Source organism: Episyrphus balteatus, chromosome 3 (genome assembly GCF_945859705.1).
Source record: "Episyrphus balteatus chromosome 3, idEpiBalt1.1, whole genome shotgun sequence".
Classification (NCBI taxonomy): Eukaryota; Metazoa; Arthropoda; class Insecta; order Diptera; family Syrphidae; genus Episyrphus; species Episyrphus balteatus.
In genome coordinates, this window is record NC_079136.1 from 344,430 (window position 1) to 362,010 (window position 17,581).

General features: G+C 31.0%; 1 protein-coding gene across 7 annotated transcripts in view; it reads right to left on the bottom strand.

Annotated features, from left to right (window-relative positions):
• LOC129917120 (hemicentin-1) overlaps window positions 1-17,581 on the bottom strand; it is a 128,675-nt gene that overhangs the window by 19,191 nt on the left and 91,903 nt on the right. For all 7 annotated transcript variants that reach the window (XM_055997470.1, XM_055997472.1, XM_055997474.1 and 4 more), the window contains exons 10-15: window positions 16,739-16,877; window positions 16,281-16,429; window positions 16,000-16,150; window positions 11,763-11,965; window positions 6,112-6,286; window positions 4,643-4,844 (exon numbers count right to left, since the gene is read on the bottom strand). In XM_055997470.1, the coding sequence (XP_055853445.1) occupies window positions 4,643-4,844; window positions 6,112-6,286; window positions 11,763-11,965; window positions 16,000-16,150; window positions 16,281-16,429; window positions 16,739-16,877 (1,019 nt within the window). The remainder of the gene's footprint in view (window positions 1-4,642; window positions 4,845-6,111; window positions 6,287-11,762; window positions 11,966-15,999; window positions 16,151-16,280; window positions 16,430-16,738; window positions 16,878-17,581) is intronic.

The following is a 17,581-nucleotide window of genomic DNA, read 5'->3' on the forward strand; positions in this document are numbered from 1 at the left end:
CAGGTATATCAATTATTTTTTAAGATACTGTTTTTTTTTATGACAAGATAAACAAATGAATTTTGATAAAACATTTTTATTTAAATTCAAAATCTAAAGTGTTCTTCAAAAATGAAAAAAAAAAAAATAAATATTATATACTTTTACGCCACATTTCAAGTATCTTTGAATTAAATTTTCTGCAAAGGGTGAGCCCTAAGGATAAATCTCTTTGCCCATTTTTAACTTAACACTTTATTCAAAAAAAAAAATGAGAAAAAATCTAAAGTACATTCACCTAGATTAAGGTTTCTCTGTGTTTTGCTGCTTCGTGCCCCCAGGGATGGAGCGTAGGTTTAGCTACTTTGCGAGTGAAACCTACAGGAAAGTTCTTCTATGGCGAATGGGGTCAAACTTCTGTGCAACAAAATAATGCAGAAAGTTCTTGTTTATGAAACCAACAGCACTAACGATTTCCAGATATTTTCCACTTACCTTCCCTTATTTTCCTTTATTTTTTTTTTTATTTTTATTTTTATGATAGCTTAGTACCAACATCCAACACACACACAGGCACAGCATAGAGAGAGAGGGAGAAATGCATTCACATTTTTATCATTTTGCAGTTGCAATGCAAGTAGGTTCAAATAAGCCAAAGCTATATAGTGACTTGATTTCGCATGGATGCAGCAAGAAGTAAGTACTTTCCAATTTGTTTAAGTGAGGCAATTCATTGATTTAATTGAACCGTTGTTGGGAAAGGATTCTAATTTTTTTTATTTTTTTATTATTATTACTGTGCTGAGCGAGCTTTAAGTTTTTTTTACTTTTAATTTAGCAATTAAAATTTTATTGTAATGTGAGGTGAACTGGAGTTGGCATTGTTTGCCAACCAATGCGTTAATCAGTTCAATAAAGCTGAAGAATTAAGCACCACTCAGCCTGAATAAAGTTTACTTAATTTTCTGCTTCAGTGTTCGATTAATATTTAAAATTCACTTAATTTTTATTTGTTTTGCAAAAACAAAAAAAAAAAAAAACAAATATAACTTAAAAATATTTCAATTTAACACTATTCGAAATGATTAATGATTAGATCTCGAATAAGAAAATAATATCCATTGGTTGATGATTTTCAAATTCCGTTTTCGATTTTCAAATTTCGTTTCAAAATCCTATGTTTAAGAAATGAAGTTCTTAATAACATCGAACTTTGGGAGTACGAATCCGATATTTATTTTTAGAAAGTGTACGTCCCATAGAATTTAAGAGCTCAAATGCTCCGAGATCTTAGCATCCCGTTCGAAATTTTTGTAAGGGTTTCTATGGCGTATGTGCAATTTTTTTTAACTTTTAATGAAAATTGCTTTATTCCGAGTAGACCTTTGTTGGATATGAGTATAAAGAAAACTAGATAATGCATACCCAGCTTAAAATTAAAAAAAAACTTCATCTATACGAAAAAAAGATTCTGCATTAAATCCTAGATTTTTAATTTACAATTTTTTAGGTTATGATTCAACAGTTTATATATTTTTTTTTTTTTAATGCAGCTTCAATGAAGCGTTAGGTAACTTCTACACGTCTTATTTAATACAAAGAATATAAGTTTGAAATTTGTTCCAAAATTATTATCATAAATTTAGATTTTATCACTTTTCACAAATCAAATTGGGAATAGTTTGTTATTTTCTTGCTTACTGGCTGGTTGCTCTAGTTTCTTCTTTTTTAAGGGTGCTTCGTGAGGATCATATTTTCAGTTTGTACATGAGACATATATGTATAACAATGAAAAACTGTGTAATTGCGGGAGAGATGCCGCGTCGGGAGAGTTGCCGCAGGCAACTGAAATCATATATCTAGTCGTCCAGGCAAAAAATTTTTTTTGTAATTTGTTCGTTTAACATTCAAATTAAAACGTAGCAAAAAAAATCTGCACATATTGTATATGTAACGGAAGTTTTTGTCGTTTGTTTTGTTTTTTGCTCGCCTTTTGACTATGGAAATTTTTCAGCCTGTGGGAATTTTTCGTTTCTGAGACAAGTTATTGCGTTTTTTTTCTAAATGTAATGATTTTGTTTAGTTAATATGTGTTTCAAGAAGTGATGGGTGTGATTTTTTTTTTTTGTTCTTATTTTTTGTTGTTGTGTGGTGTCGTGCGGCATCTCTCCCTCACAAAAGGGAGAGATGCCGCATTTTTGTTGGGAGAAGATGCCGCATTCTGATTTTAGTGTCTTTTTTCGTTTAAAAGAAAATATTAAGCTTTATTAGGTCACAAAAATGTATCTGTAAGAGTTAAAGAGGAAGTTAGACCAAAGATGTCTTAGAAAAAGCTTTAAAATGCATCGAGAAAGGGATAACCCCGCAACATCTCAGCTTTCAGAAACATCTCTTCTTCCTACAATAATTTCAGAACTGACATTCCCACGTAAGCAATCACGTTCACTCTTGCAAATCATTTTGAAAAGGGAATTCACACATCATCTTGTTTCAAAAGCGCTGCGCCAATAAAATTATTTTAAGAAATTCACCACTTCCTGAAAAACCGATGCCCAATTTTTAAAAACTTAAGGTATTTTCAGACGTTTTACCCACTACCTAACTACCTCGTTAAAAAAAAAAAGAAAAACAGGTTAAAAGAAGACAACTACTGAAAAGTGAATGTTGCTTTGGCTGAGCCCGCTGAGAACCGAAAAAATTGTGACCAATGTTGAAAAAACTATTTCTCAACAAAAAAAACAAGAATGTATCCAATGCAAAAAATGTAGCAAACGGGTACTAAAAAATCGTACCCTGTACAAAAAAAAAAACGAATTCATCAATCGTACAGATTGTAGGCGTGATGAATAAAGAATACAACACGTTCCACATTAATTAACAAATACAAATTCAATGCATTTACTATGCGGCATCTCTCCCACACATGAAGGGAGAGATGGCCCACTTAATACTTTTTTCTTTATTGTTAATTTCATAAAAAAAATAATTTTTTTTTAGGTTAAGTATTTTTTTAGGATAGTAAACAAACCCATTGTTTAGTTTTTTTAAAAAAATTTAAAATTTTTCACCATTATATAATTTAAAAATTAATTTTTCAAAAACCGCGGCATCTATCCCGCAATTACCCTAACTATTTTCGTTTCAAAACTTTCATTAAGTTTCGGGTGTGACATTCAATACGTCACGGGGTGTGATAAAATAAGTTACGGATGTGACATTTATGACCGTATCTTTATTGTTTTTATAAGAAAAACTTTGTTATACAGATAAAAATTCTATTTTAAGAACAAAATGATAGACCAAAGAAATTTATCGCATACACCACATATTTCGACTTGTTCTCCAAAGTAATAATTTAAATTTCGACTTGAGCCCAAAAAGAACCAAGATTCTTTTAATAAATATAAATTATCAGCAACATAAATAACAAAGTAAGATCTCCATTTGCATATAATTACGTAATTAAACCCTTCAAATAAATATTCAAGACACAAACGAAAAAATACACAACAATTTATTTAAACATTTACTTTCGTTACTGATGAGACCGAGCATTATAAGCTTGCATCATTTGTAGTTTAAAGTATTTTAAGTAGGAGATTTGTTTTGTTATTAAAATGAGTGTCCATTAAAAGGTCTTTGTCGTGGGTGGAAAGGACGCCCGACAAACAACGAGCGGTCGAACCGATGGATACGGATGTCCAAAATAGGGTACCTTTTTTTTTGTATTATCCTTGTACTTGGTGCAGACAAACTTCATTCATTCAAATTGTGTATGTACAATGGACAATGTATACAAGAACAAGTTGCAAAGTAGTCACAATTTATGCGAATGTTTTATCCATGTTTATTAGTCAGAGTTTACAAGTTATTTTTAGGAATTATACAAAGTAAAGGGGACACCCAACAAATCCACTCCAACTCCATCCCACCGAATTATACGCTAAGCTAGGCAAGCAACACTGGCTATCCCTGGAATTTTTGTAGCGAATTTATTTGTATATGGTTGTGGCGGATGTTGGACAAAGGACAATAAGGACAACCAACGACATAAGCCAAGTATTTTCTTTTCCTACAGTTGCTAAGAAAAGAAACCATTTTCGTTGCTATAAGACACCACTTTCTATAAGTATATAGTTGAGTTGAAAATAGAAAAAAGAAGAAAAGAAAAAAAAATATTAAAGCAAGGACTCGTATAAATTTCAATCACAGGATAAACTTTTAACAAGTTGAATGAAAACAAATAATGTTCCTAAGTCCTTTCCCCATTCTGTATAGGTACCTTTTCTATACCAAGAAAAGTGACTTTCGACAAAAGGACACAAAAATCCTGACAAGCACATCCTTCAAAACTGAATTTAAAAGTAAAAAAAAAAATGACTGCTTTTCAAAAGCAAATTGCCTGCTTTTCTTATACAAAATTCCTCCAAAATGGCAACTTCTAGGTAGGCACTTTATTTGAGCTTTAAATTTGGACGCTATTTACTCGTACATCAGCGAGCAAGGGGTTGTTGAAAAGGAAGAGTAGGTACAAAATGAAAGTCAGCATCCCAGTTAATCAGCGATGAACCATCTCCAAGGTTTCCATTTCCATATTTCCTTCCACTTCCACTAACCTACACACACTTTGGGGGTCATTTATTTTGTGTTTCATGCAACGCACCTCATACTCTTTCGGACGTCCTGGGGCTCAGGTGGTCTCGGCCGGTGTTTGCAAACGACTACAATTCCAGCAACTATAATTGACGTAACTATAACGGCGCCTATCGCTACCACAGCAGCCAGTATAAGTAAAGTTGATTGCTTCTCATTGCCCTGATGTGTTGTTTCAGCTGGGGTCGGATCCTCCGATAGGATTGTTTCGTCTGAAATTAAACATGAAAAAATGAGTAAGGCATGACGCAAAAAAAAAACAAAAACAAAAAAAAAACTGTTGTTGGAATGAAAATCTAATAAAATCTGAATGGCTATGAGCAAATTGGGTGAGGGAGTATGAGAGATTGGAATTAGCATCATACCAATTGGAGAACTGGAGTTGAGTCTAATAGCACGTTTTCCAACTTCAAGACCCTATAGCCTATTCACTCTCCCAAGAAACACGAAATGGATATCTTTGTAAAGTTCGCTACAGCTGGGATGGAAAAAAAAGTAGTAGACGTTCCGCAGAACAGCTTCTCTGCTTGTCTTTAGCCATTTGCCATTTTGTATCGAATCTAATGGGGGGTGAAGACATAAATAACATCCTGGCCGACTTGGCAATTTTTCTTCTCGTATTCGTAGGCACGTGTGTGTGTGTGTGTTGCGTTTCACGGGAAAGTGAAATATTGTTGTGTTGAAGAGGCACACACTGCTCAACATTTGGTTAGCATGTGCACGTATTTAGGTATAATTTCTTCAGCCTTATAACTTTCATTCCACCTGAAATTGTTTTCGATAAAGGTAAAGAAACACATCTGGTCCTTTGGTTTGGTTTGAAGATTGGAGTAACCCCACCTTGTCTTGTGTTGTGTTCTCCATCTTATAGTAGGAGGTACACAGTTTTCCCTGGAGACTGACGAGGCTTGTTATGTGATTTTCAGTGGAAAAAATTAGATAAATAATTCCCAAAAGGGGTCTTTTTCTTTGCTCTTTAATTTGTTTGAGATTTTGGCAGGAAAAATGTTTTCTTTTTTCCTGCGAGGTATAAAGTGAAATGAAAAATGTGTTTTTTTTTTCTTTGTTTGTCTTGATTGAAAGTTACAATAAAAAAAATTCTCTAAAGAAGGTTCTTAATTGATTTCAAATTGAATCACAAAATGTAGCCAAATAACACACAAAAAAAGAAGAAAAAAAAATGATTCATTTAAGTGATGTGTTGCTGAGCAAATATGAGGCAATTTGTGTGCTTTTATGTCCAGCAAAAAAAAAAGCCGAATGTCCTTGCAGAACTATTAGGATTTTTTTTTTATTATTTTTATTGTGGGATTTTAGAGAGTATGGTATTTCGTTTATTCCTTGACACAAAGTCTAGACAGAAAAGTTTGAATTTTTATTTAAAATGAATAAAGTTTTATACTTATATGGAAATAATTAGGCTAAGATGTGGTTAAGGTTAATGGGTTTTTTTTGGATTGATTTTTATAGACTACTCACCGTATGGTCCCAATTGTGCGGCAACTCGAACTCTTTCGATAACTACTGGCGGCTCACTTCTTCCTTTGGCATTAACAGCATAGACTAAGAATTGATATTCCCTTCCTGGCTCAAGATTATTTAATCGAAACATTGGGTTAGATTCTTGCATACGAAACAGTGGAGCAAGCGTTGCCTGGATTAAAAAAAAATTAATTGTAAATAATTTATTTTTTTTTTATATTTTTTATAGAAAAGTATATCATTTAAAGAAATACAACAACAATTGGCAAAGCATATCAATTTCTCAAGAAAAATTGTGAAGATTGTTCGTTTGAGCCGGTTTTGAGAATAAAATAACATTTTGGCAAGTACCTATACCGTTAATAGCAAGTCAAAAATAGGATTGCAAACTTTTAAAATGGGAATTTCTAATCCTATATTGAAATTGCTACACCACTAAACTATAAAGCTATTTGTCATAATATTTTTAGTTTGGGCAATTACTCGGCAACACTATTAAAATGCAAGAAATACTCATTATCCAGTCAAAATGTATGATATTTGATAGAATTGAAGGCTTAAATCCACAACAAATTTTTCCGTTCCGTTTTTATATCTAAAAAATTTCGGGTGACATCTTTTTATCAACAGCAATTGGCAACCCTAATCGAATGCTAAAAAAATGACTAAAAATATATGATAGATATGAGATAGTTAATCCTTATAACTTTTTTTGCGATTTTTTTTTAAGCAAACGAAATATTAGCTTTGAAAATATGTATTCGATTTTCCTAGAAAAAAATAAGTTTTTGGAAACATCACTCATGTTACTCTATTCTAAAACACAGATTTTTTTCCAATACCAATTAATTTTAGGTACTCTAAGAAAAAGTGTTCAAAACTTAGTGAGGTGTTTCGTTTTTTAATAGTTATTCAAAAACAAACAAAAAAAATATGGTTTGGGATTTAACTCTCAAAGTAATAATACCAGGAAAAAATATTTTATAAAAAATTTAATTAGCCATCACAGCAATTTGAAAATCCCCATGTTTGACTTTCAGTTGGACTTTTTTTGTATTCTTCTTCAAATCCGATGGAAAGATTAAATTTATAATTTTTCAATATAAGTGAAATTTTTGGTTTTATACTTTCTCTGAAATGAGACAAAGCAATTCCCAATTCGACACAATTTACTTTTTGGAAATGTTTAATTTGGTTTCTGTTACAGAAAAAAAAATTAAAGCATTTGTTGACCAGTTTCATTAGTGCAAAATTTTAATTAGTTGAAAGTTTTTTTTTATTTTATTTAATGACAGATAATAAATCATGAACAACAAAAAACAAGAAATCCTTGAGTTATTTATAGGTCCCCGGGTTTGAACATTAATTTGATTGCAAGAACTGTGAATTAGTATGAATAATATTTATTGATAATTCAGTTAATAAATTTATTTTCAACTGAAACTATAATTCCTATTCAACAAATCAATTTAATGAATTGTTTTAAATAAATTTTAATTATATTTAGAAAATGAGATTTTGTTTATGTAAAAAAAAATTCCTAATAATATCGATATTAAAATAATTATAAATTAAATTAAATTATTTTGACAAGGAAACAAATAAACATCAGATATATACATAAATCAAAAATCTCATTTCAAATTAATTTGTTTTTTTTGTTTGAAAGATATGGAACAATTTTCAAAATCCTCAGAACAAAACAAATAATATTATTTTATTTGAATAATTTTGTCAATTAAAACGAAAACAGAACAAAACCTTTTTTTTATCCCTATCAATCCTCAACAAATTGAATGAACTCAAATTAAAACAAAAAAAAAAACGTAAATACAAAAAAAAAGGGATGATTGTTTCGGTTTGGCCTCATCTCGCAAATGATTTCATATTCATATTAAAATTCACAAACTTTTTTCCTCGGGGTTCATTGAGAAGAAAAAAAAAAAAAAAACGCAAAACAAAAAAATACTTGACTAGGTCTTTTCTCATTTGAAATAATTGTTAATTAGGAGTAAACGTCGCTTAGACGTGGGATAGACCAACTTCAGTTTTTTAACAAGAATAATTACAAAGAGAAATATGAAATAGCTGAAAGAAATTACCTTAATAATTCTCTGGAAGAATTTTTTTTTTGTTTCTATTAAATATTCACGCAAAAGATAACATTTTATTTAATTACGAAATAATTAAAATTGAATTTTGACTTTAAAAGCGGTCTTTACAGTTTTTGTTCGGAAAAATTAGTATGCAAAACATTTCTTTTCTCAGAAAAATTCTGAAGCTATTAAAAAAATTATAACACTCTTTTAGCAGAGCCTAACTTGACAAAAATTGAGGGTAGATGGTTCATCAGAATAAAAGTTATCAACAGGTTTGGCTTTGTATTTTAATGTTCTTTCAAGTCTGCACTTCTGCAGGTTACCACAGAAAGTTGGAATATTTCTTTTAAACTCTCCATTTTATTAAGCCCTTTAATCGATTTTTTTGTTCAACTTCTATTGGTAGAAGTATAGTATACAAATTTGTGGCAAATGGTATGAAATTAATTTGCATTTCACAGCACAGGTAGGAGTTTTTGTAGTTTGTATTTATTATCGTTGATTCAGAGAGGAAGACAAAAGACTGCTTCCCAAGTTTTACAAATGATTTCTAATACAAATATTTTGCATCTAAGCTTAAAACATAATGTATGAAAATATAAGAGTATCTAAATTATTTACCTGAAATAGCTACTATGTGCTATTGCACTTTTATATGCACATTTATTTCTCTTTCCGATCTAACTGAAACCCGGAAATTTTCAGAATCCCCCCTAGTCCTTACTAAATATTTAGATTTTTGGAGCTACTTTACCCTAACTTTATTAACACATAGATCTGACACTTTTTTAAGTGAATTAGTTACCATGTCTAACACACGTACATAAGATCGCTAATTACTCTCAATTGTCTGAAAAACTAGTAAATTTAAAGACACACTATGCTAATTTTTTGTCTATTACACACAACAACAAATTCTGAACTCACAAGTGTACTGAAACTGGTAATGGGTTTAACGGAAAAATTCAATAATAACTAGTACATTTCAGCAGATAAATTGTAAGTCTAAAAGGAAACTGTTAAATTTCTGGAAAAAAAAAACTGGTGAATTCGAAACTAAATTAGTAATCTCAGAAGAAGTAAGTTTCTGACAAAATTGGTAAATTTCAGCTCAAATAAAAAAATGGTATTGTATATTTCTGGATAAATTGGTAAATTAAAAAAAAAAAATCAAATCTAGAAAAAAAAACTAGTAGGTACCTACGTAAAGCTTAGTCAAAACTTGGGGAAAACTGGTTAGAGCCAGCGCAAGTTATTAACATTAATCTTGATTGTTAAATTTAATTTAAAAAAAAACTATAAACTAATAAATTTAAGTTTTAAGTTCTAATTTAAAAGACTATAAAAATTTAAAATAATTCCAACTATTAATAATTTTAGTGTTCAATTATTGTAAATTATTATTGGTTTTATAAAGTTGGAAATTTATTAATATAAAAATGGTGGATATTGTAGACATTTTGGAAAACACTTGTATTAATTTGTTCAGTGGTGCATTACAATTTATTGTTTGTTCTTTTTTGTTGGAATACCCGTGTTGTTAAGTAAGAACATGGAATTTTTATTATTTGTACCACTTTCATAAAAAAAAATCATTTAAGTAAAAAGTGTACTTAGTAAGAAATGATTACTCCTTTCAACTGATGTTTTTATCTTGTTCCTTAATACCTTCTTTTGAAAGTTTTCATAAATTACTGTCAAGAAAAGTCTGCTTTTTGAAAACCCAACAAAAATTTAAACAACAATTTAATTTATTATGTTGTTTTCTGTGATTCGATTTACATCAATTCGAATCAATTTCTCAAATAAAATGTTTTAAATACATTTATCAGTTTAAGTAGCAATACCTTTGTACATTAAAAACTAAGATTTCTTCATAAACCCAAAAAACGGTAAAAATTTAAATTCAATTCCTCCCTTTTTTTAAAAATTTATTTCACACCATAAAAACGACTGCTAGCCGCGTTCTGCCGCAAAAATATTTTTTTTTCTTCTTATACCTTTTTTTTTTGTTATTGGTGTTTTTTTTTTGCAAACCTTTATCTAGCCTGTTTTTTTTTCAATCCCTAGGGTATTTATTTTATTTTGGGACTTATTGAAGCCTACTTGTAAATGTTTATAGCCAACCATTTCCGATGACTTTTCAGTTAAAACGTGACCGTTCGTTATCAGTCAATTGACTACGAAATTATATCGCATTGGGAACTGAAATGGCCGAAACTACCCTCATTATCATCGACCTGTGAATTTATATATTCTCCTGCTCCCTTTGAGCCATTATTATACTCTGGTTACATTATGAATTTCTCAAACTGGCCCTATGCATATATGAATGTATGTTTGTGTAGTATTTTTATATTCCTACACAAAAGATAAACACTTAATTGCCAAACCTTTGTGTATAGATATTATATTCAACTCAAGTTCTTTTACGATAGAGTTGAGGTTTTTAGAATAGGGTTACCATCAAACTAAACAAATTCTATGCCAAATGTGATATTTTATTGTTTTTTTTTTACATTTTTCAACGTCAAAATTCTGTGTTCCTTTTATAAGACTTTGAGTTTAATTTTTGGAGGCACACAAATTGTCTCTCTTAAAAACATTCACAAAAAACTTAGAAATTTGTGTTCACTTGGCAACCCTATCTTCGGCTATCTAAATAAATAGCCATATTTTGATTCGACCAGCAAAATGGCAGACAAAAAAAAACGGTTCAACATGCGCATACATTTCACAGAACAACGGGTTTTAAATCAAAACGAACATGAACTTGAGGAAGGAAAAATTAGGCCTGTCGGAATATTAGATAGGTATCTCTCTACTTATTTACTGAATAAATTCACAAATTCACAAACAAAAAAAAAAAATAAGAAGAAGAATTTTATTTTCATTTATAAAATCTTTTTTATACATTTTTGAAGAAAGGTCACTAAATGGCCCATGAATTGAACGAAACAGGATGGATACCTAACGAATAAGAAAATAAAAATCCAAAAAAAAGTACAGAAAATCATTCAATCAGAGGAGAAAAAATAAGAAGAATTCGAAAACAGGATCCGCATCCATGTGTAAAATATAAACAAAGCAAAGAAGGCCAAGCAAATCGTCGAAAGAGTCCATACATTCCAAGATTACTTGACGAATTACAATTCGACCGGAAAATGGTTTCGCATCCTTATTTCCGATGATATTGTACGGATTTCTCTTTTGAAATGGAAACAATTTATGTGACAGGGATTGGTTTCACTGTCAGTTGGGACTGAAGACCAAGACACTGAAGACTGTGAGAACAGAGAGGGAATGAGTTGAATTGAGTTGAGTTGAGTCTGAGGTCTGGTTTGGTCTGTTCTGGTCTGACTGACTGACTGAATGACTGAACTGACTGAATGTATGTATTTTGTAGTTGAGTTTTCTGATGGTGATGCTCGCTCGCTTCAGTTCAGTTGAATCGTATTCTCTTTCGTAGGTATGCGCTCATGTTTATAAATTAAATTCTCAAACCTTGCCCGCCACCGCCGCGCCGTTAGCTGCCGGAATAACCCTCACCTGATCATTCATCGTTGAAATCTCATTATCGTTGGTTTCAGGTTCGGTGAAAGTTCTTGTTGTGTCGCTCGAGTAGATTGGATTTCCCCCGATAACCTCGAGAAGAAAGTGTTGCAGGAGGCCTCCATCACTGCCAGCAACGCAAACAACCTCCAAGAATGTATCGTTACGCAATTCACATCCCTTCGGGGCCTCAGGTGTATCTGAAATATAAACAATTCTTATCGTTATATTATATCTACACAGTGAGAGAGAGCCTTGCGGCACATCAAATTTAAAATAAAAGTCAGTAGGTGCGGTGCGTTAACGTTAAAATGTATGTAATGTTAATGTGCCATATTAAAAATGTTTAAAATGTTAAAAATGTCCTGTCCTGTATTTTTCTTTTTTTTTTTTGTCATTGCTTAAGCATTCGCGATGACGATGACGGTATAACATATACACACTGCCGAGACTGAAGGTCCTGATTAATACAAACTCATCATCGGTGTTGTCTTTTCGTGTCACACTGTTTCAACCCTAAGTATTTTGCTTTACAGTTTATCAGGAAGCGAAATACATATAACCGTGTGCTTTTTAATTGCCAGGACCAGGCGTTATCAAAAATGGCCAGATAGAAATAAAGTGTTGTATGTGTGTGTGTGTGTAAGGTAGGTGCTTTTGTGATATGATGCCAGAGTGTAATTATATACACAAGATAGGTAAATGTGTTTCTGCTCGTTGCGCGCTCTTAAAGGTTACTAAAACATTTGTGAATTATTATGACCTGACCTCAATTAAAAACAAAAGTATCACCTTTTTTGACACTTGGCTGGATGTATACCAACCTAACCGAAACAAGGAACCTTTTCATGAATTTAATTATATTTCTTAAAGTGGGCAAATATTTTAAAAGGTACCTAGCATTAAAGGGAAAAAAATTGTGATATTCCTTTATATGTAAATCTCCACATCCTTATAAAATTATTTATGAAACATTAATGGATTTATTGAAAGTTACTTAATATTTAAAGTTGAGTTTTTTTTTGTGGAAAAAAGGCTTTTATTTATCGAAATCTTAAAATTTACGAACAATGTTATGAGCAAAAATTAATTTTGTAAAGTTACTGGAAATTGACTGATTTCGATTTGGAAGAAATTTTTGAAAATGTTTTTTTCTTAGGCAAGGGGTTAAAGTTGATTTTTTCTCGAAAATCCGAAAAAATAAAGTTTGAGTTTTTTACATAAATTGATAGGTATGCCAATGAAAAAAAAAATTATTTCGATTGCAAATAATTCAGCAACCAGACTTCACAAGATTAGAGAGACCTTTCTTATGATTTCTCATTCGATGGATTTGGAAAAAGTTTTTGAAAATGTAATTTTTTAGGCAAGGGGTTAACCTTCATTTTTTCTTAAAAATATTGAAAACATTATTTTTAATTTTTAACATTAATCTCACAATGAAACAATCTGTAAACCAAAACTTGTTTCGGGACTTTGATCCGAAAATATCTTTTTCTGAATGAAAAAAAAAATTATTTCGATTGTAAATAATTCAGCAAACAGACCTCTTTTGGACCTTTGATTTTTAGCTTTATATAGAGCTTAAAGAGACCTTAATTAAGATGTCTCATTGGATAGATGTGGAGAAAATGTTTGAAAATGTATTTTTTTAGGCAAGGGGTTAACTTTGATTTATTCGTGAAAGTCCGAAAAAAAGTTTTAATTTTTTTAAATAAATAGTTAGGCATTTCAATTGTGAACTCGTATCTGTAAACCAAAACTTGTTTCGACACTTTGATTCAAAAATATCTGCTTCCGAATGAAAAAAAATTGGGAATTGGATCGGGATTGGAAGCCCTAGGTAGGTGGTACTTTTCGTAAGTCGTTATCGGCTATTGGCTTTGTTCGCTATCACTCTCAACAAAAGTCATTTAATTTTTGATGGGACTCTCGAAGTTATAAGATCGTGTGGTCAAAAATATAGGCTTGTCATGTAAAAAAATATACTTAAATGTAATTTGGGCTATTTTTGTCACTCAGAAACCAGTCGCTTCTGAACGATTGATTAACCGTACCCCCTTCTTTAGTATGAATTATTTGTGTGTTCTTGACCTTTTTTTGTCAAATATTAACTGAATAAGCAAAAATCTAATTTTTACAATACCGATCTTTATGCCCAATGAAAAAATATCTTCTAATTGGTGTCATTTCCGTAATTTCAATATTTTACAAAATCCTTATTTTCTTAAGTTAGAATTTTTACTTTTGATCAATTATTTATTTATTTATTTATTTATTTATTTAACATCAATTAGAGATAATTAAATCTACAATTAGACCACAAAAAAAAAAGAATATCAATTAATGATTTATTCAACAATACTTTGGATTGGATCAAGAAAACAGTTGCAGATAGAAGGTACAAATATAATCTGCAAAGTCCTCTTTATCAGAATCATCAATTACAGTATTGTTTGGCGCCTGTTGCTTAGCTTTTTGGAAGATTTAACGGTGAACTTCTTTTTTCACTTTGTTTGAGCTACCAGAGCTTCCAATTTCGCCCATGGACGGACTTGCCCAAGTCAGATCATATTTGATGTTCTGTATTATTTTTTTTTTTAATTTATCTTTATGACTCCTTCTTTCGCCGAAAATACTTTTTAATATTCACTTTCTATTATAAAAAAAGGAAATGTTAAAAATTTTAATTATTTCAGTGTCAAAAATACAACTGACTTTTCACATGAACGATAACAATTTGATGAAAAATCACAAAATTTATTGTAACTCTTCGGGGTCTTAACCAAATTGGCACCTATTTTATATTGCAAGTGTTGCCAATTTTACTTTTTTTCATACAACATAGTACGAAAACCGTCTTGCCCCCATAGGCGGTCTTGCCCCACTTCCCCTACTTGAAAATTTATTTGCAAATGTGAGATTTTCCTTAGATACTTACTAGATATTGTGTTGTGAAAATTTTAACTAAATCGAAGAAGGTATTTTTTAATACTTTAAACAAAAAAAATATCACATAACAAAAGCTAAGGAATTATTTAACGATATTATAATTGCCAAAAGTTAGCAGGAAAAGGATTACAAACGAGCTTAAATCTTCATCTTTAGCTTCATTCAATATCTCTCAAAACTCACAAATTATGTTTTCCTAAAATTTAATCAACAAAACAATACAGTACGAGTAATTTGATTAAGCAAGTTATTTGAGTTAGCTTGAAGCCTTATTGCATTATTAAGCCTTCTCATCACATCATATATCCACTTTAATCTCTTTATCCGGTTTTCTGTTCTGTGATAGATAATAATGAAAATGAATATAAGTACACCATACTTTTGTATGTATATTTTGAATTTCAAAAAAATATTTACCTCTACCTACACCTACCCACAATTTAATTTTTTTATTTCACAATAAACATTTCACCCCTTTGCATCCCCCCCCCCCCCCAACCAAAAAAAAAAACATCGCATACACCTGATCAACAGTTTTATTCAGAGACTTGACAGCAAAATTGATTATTTTCTTTAGTCCTCTGCCGTTGGTTTTGGTTGCCGTTACCCTATATACTCGGGAAGTTTTGCGAAATTAAAATCCTGATACAGGATAAACACACACCCACAAAATGCCATCCCTACAGGTGTAGGTAAACGAGTAGAGGAACAGGTAGGCATCAGGCATCTCCGCCTATATCTATGCGTGTGTTCATAATGTGTTTGCGATATGTTAAGCTGTCTGGTTTAAATTATTCCACTTTATTGAACTTATTTCGGAAATGATATAAAACCCCTTACGAAAAATAAAGAGGATTGTCAGTTTAACTAAATTGTTGTTAGCTTTGTTGGTTCGAATTGGAGTTCGATGCGACGCCACACAGGAAGAAAAGGAGGTATAGAGGTTTTATGTTTTCATGTCGTGTCATATCGCGCAGAGAGCAAAACGTTAAGACGAAGAGCCTAAAACCCAATCGGATTTGGCTTGGGAAATGATTTTTTAAAACGTTTTTAAAATATACAGCACAGAGTCGTTTGCGTTGTGAAAATGTTTTATCGTTTCACGTTCGCATACATTGAAATCCCTAAGGGCCACTTAATATTAATTTATATTCGCCTGATAATACAGTCATGATAAATACTGAAGTTGTTTATCCAGAGCAAGTAGATTCCGATTCCGATTCCAATATACATTATGCATTACGACCCCAAGGAATTTCAAAAACGAATCAAATAAACTTACTGGCAGGCAGAATATGAACCAAACAGGGCGTCGTTTGACGTCCAACAGCATTGCTAGCCCAGCAGGCAAGTGTTATTAGCTCGGAATCGGTTTGGGGTAGATATGTCATTGTGCTCACCAATCCATTCGATAGAATTCTTGAATTCAAAACCTTGAAGAGAGAGAAGAGAAGACATTTTAATTTAAATGCAAAATAGATCAAAGTTATTACAAAAGCCTAAATGATGTGTTTTTAAATAGCAATTAACTATGGACAATGTCATGGATGGAATCTTACTTACCGGAGATACATTTCTTGTGTTGTTGTATGTCCAACTGAATTTAACTGAATCTGATGGATCGGCATCTACCTCACATTTGACAGATATGGAATGCATATTTATAGCACCCACTGAGGTTTGTTCTGTGCCAGGCTTGCATCTTGGAGAGTCTGTAATTGCAAACAGTTTTGACCACAAGTATTTTTACGGTATTTGGTTTCAAATTGCTTAATCTGTTATTAAAAGTTCTATTTTAATATTAGATCTTATTTAAGAAAATCGATTGTAAATCATATTAAACTTTATTTTTAAATTAAAATTTAGAAAAAAAATAATGAAAAAAGAATTGGAGAAAGGACAAATTCACAAAAATTTATAATGTGAAGATCGAAAAATTGTACCAAACCAGACACATTTCTATGGAATTTATTCAATCAAAAGATTTCATTGAAGACCTAATATCAAAAAACGTTACTTACATTGCACTTTTAACGTTAGACTAGAACTTCTGGTTTCTCCTTCGGTATTCGTTGCTCCACATGCATAAGAACCTGCGCTTTCTCGTTCCAACATTGTCAAATGTAATATTTCCAAGTTTTCCCCAGACATTCGCATTCCCTGAAAGAGAAAAATTATTGAATCTAGGTTTATTGGTCTAAAATTAAAAGTCTACTAAATATTTAAGTGTTTTTTCTTCACTAACCAATAATATAGTAATGGGACAACATTTATGTATATTTTTCAAGTTTTTGTATGTTAAGAATAAAGAAATCCCCACAAACTATAAAATTCTGTTTAGCAAAATTTGTCAGAGCATTTGAATATTAAAAGTAAGAAATACCTAAGTAAAAATGCAGCATCGACGGTATTTAATACTGCCCATAATCTCGTAAAGGCCCTAACTACATTTTTCTTACTTCTGAGTTATAGAGGGAAACACTTAATCCAATATCGCAATTTGCATATAAAAATGAAAATTTGAATTTTCTAACTTATTTAAAGACCTAGGCTAAAAAAATAAATGAGAATAAATCAGAGACAATGCCCTAACTCCAAATATGCAAAAAAAATCAAAATCGAAAATTTTGTAGTTAGGGCCTTTACGAAATTATGGGCAGAATACTACTAACTTAAGTATTTGTATCAACCATATTTGAGCAATGTTCTTTTATTTTATGTAGAATTTTCTTGGAAGGATGCTCGTTTTTTAGATATTCTACTAAAATATAATATTTTTGCCATCTTTTCATGAATTTAAACTGAAATAAATTTTTTATGTGGGACTTTTTAAAAGAAAGATTCCATTAAGTACCTACTAGTAC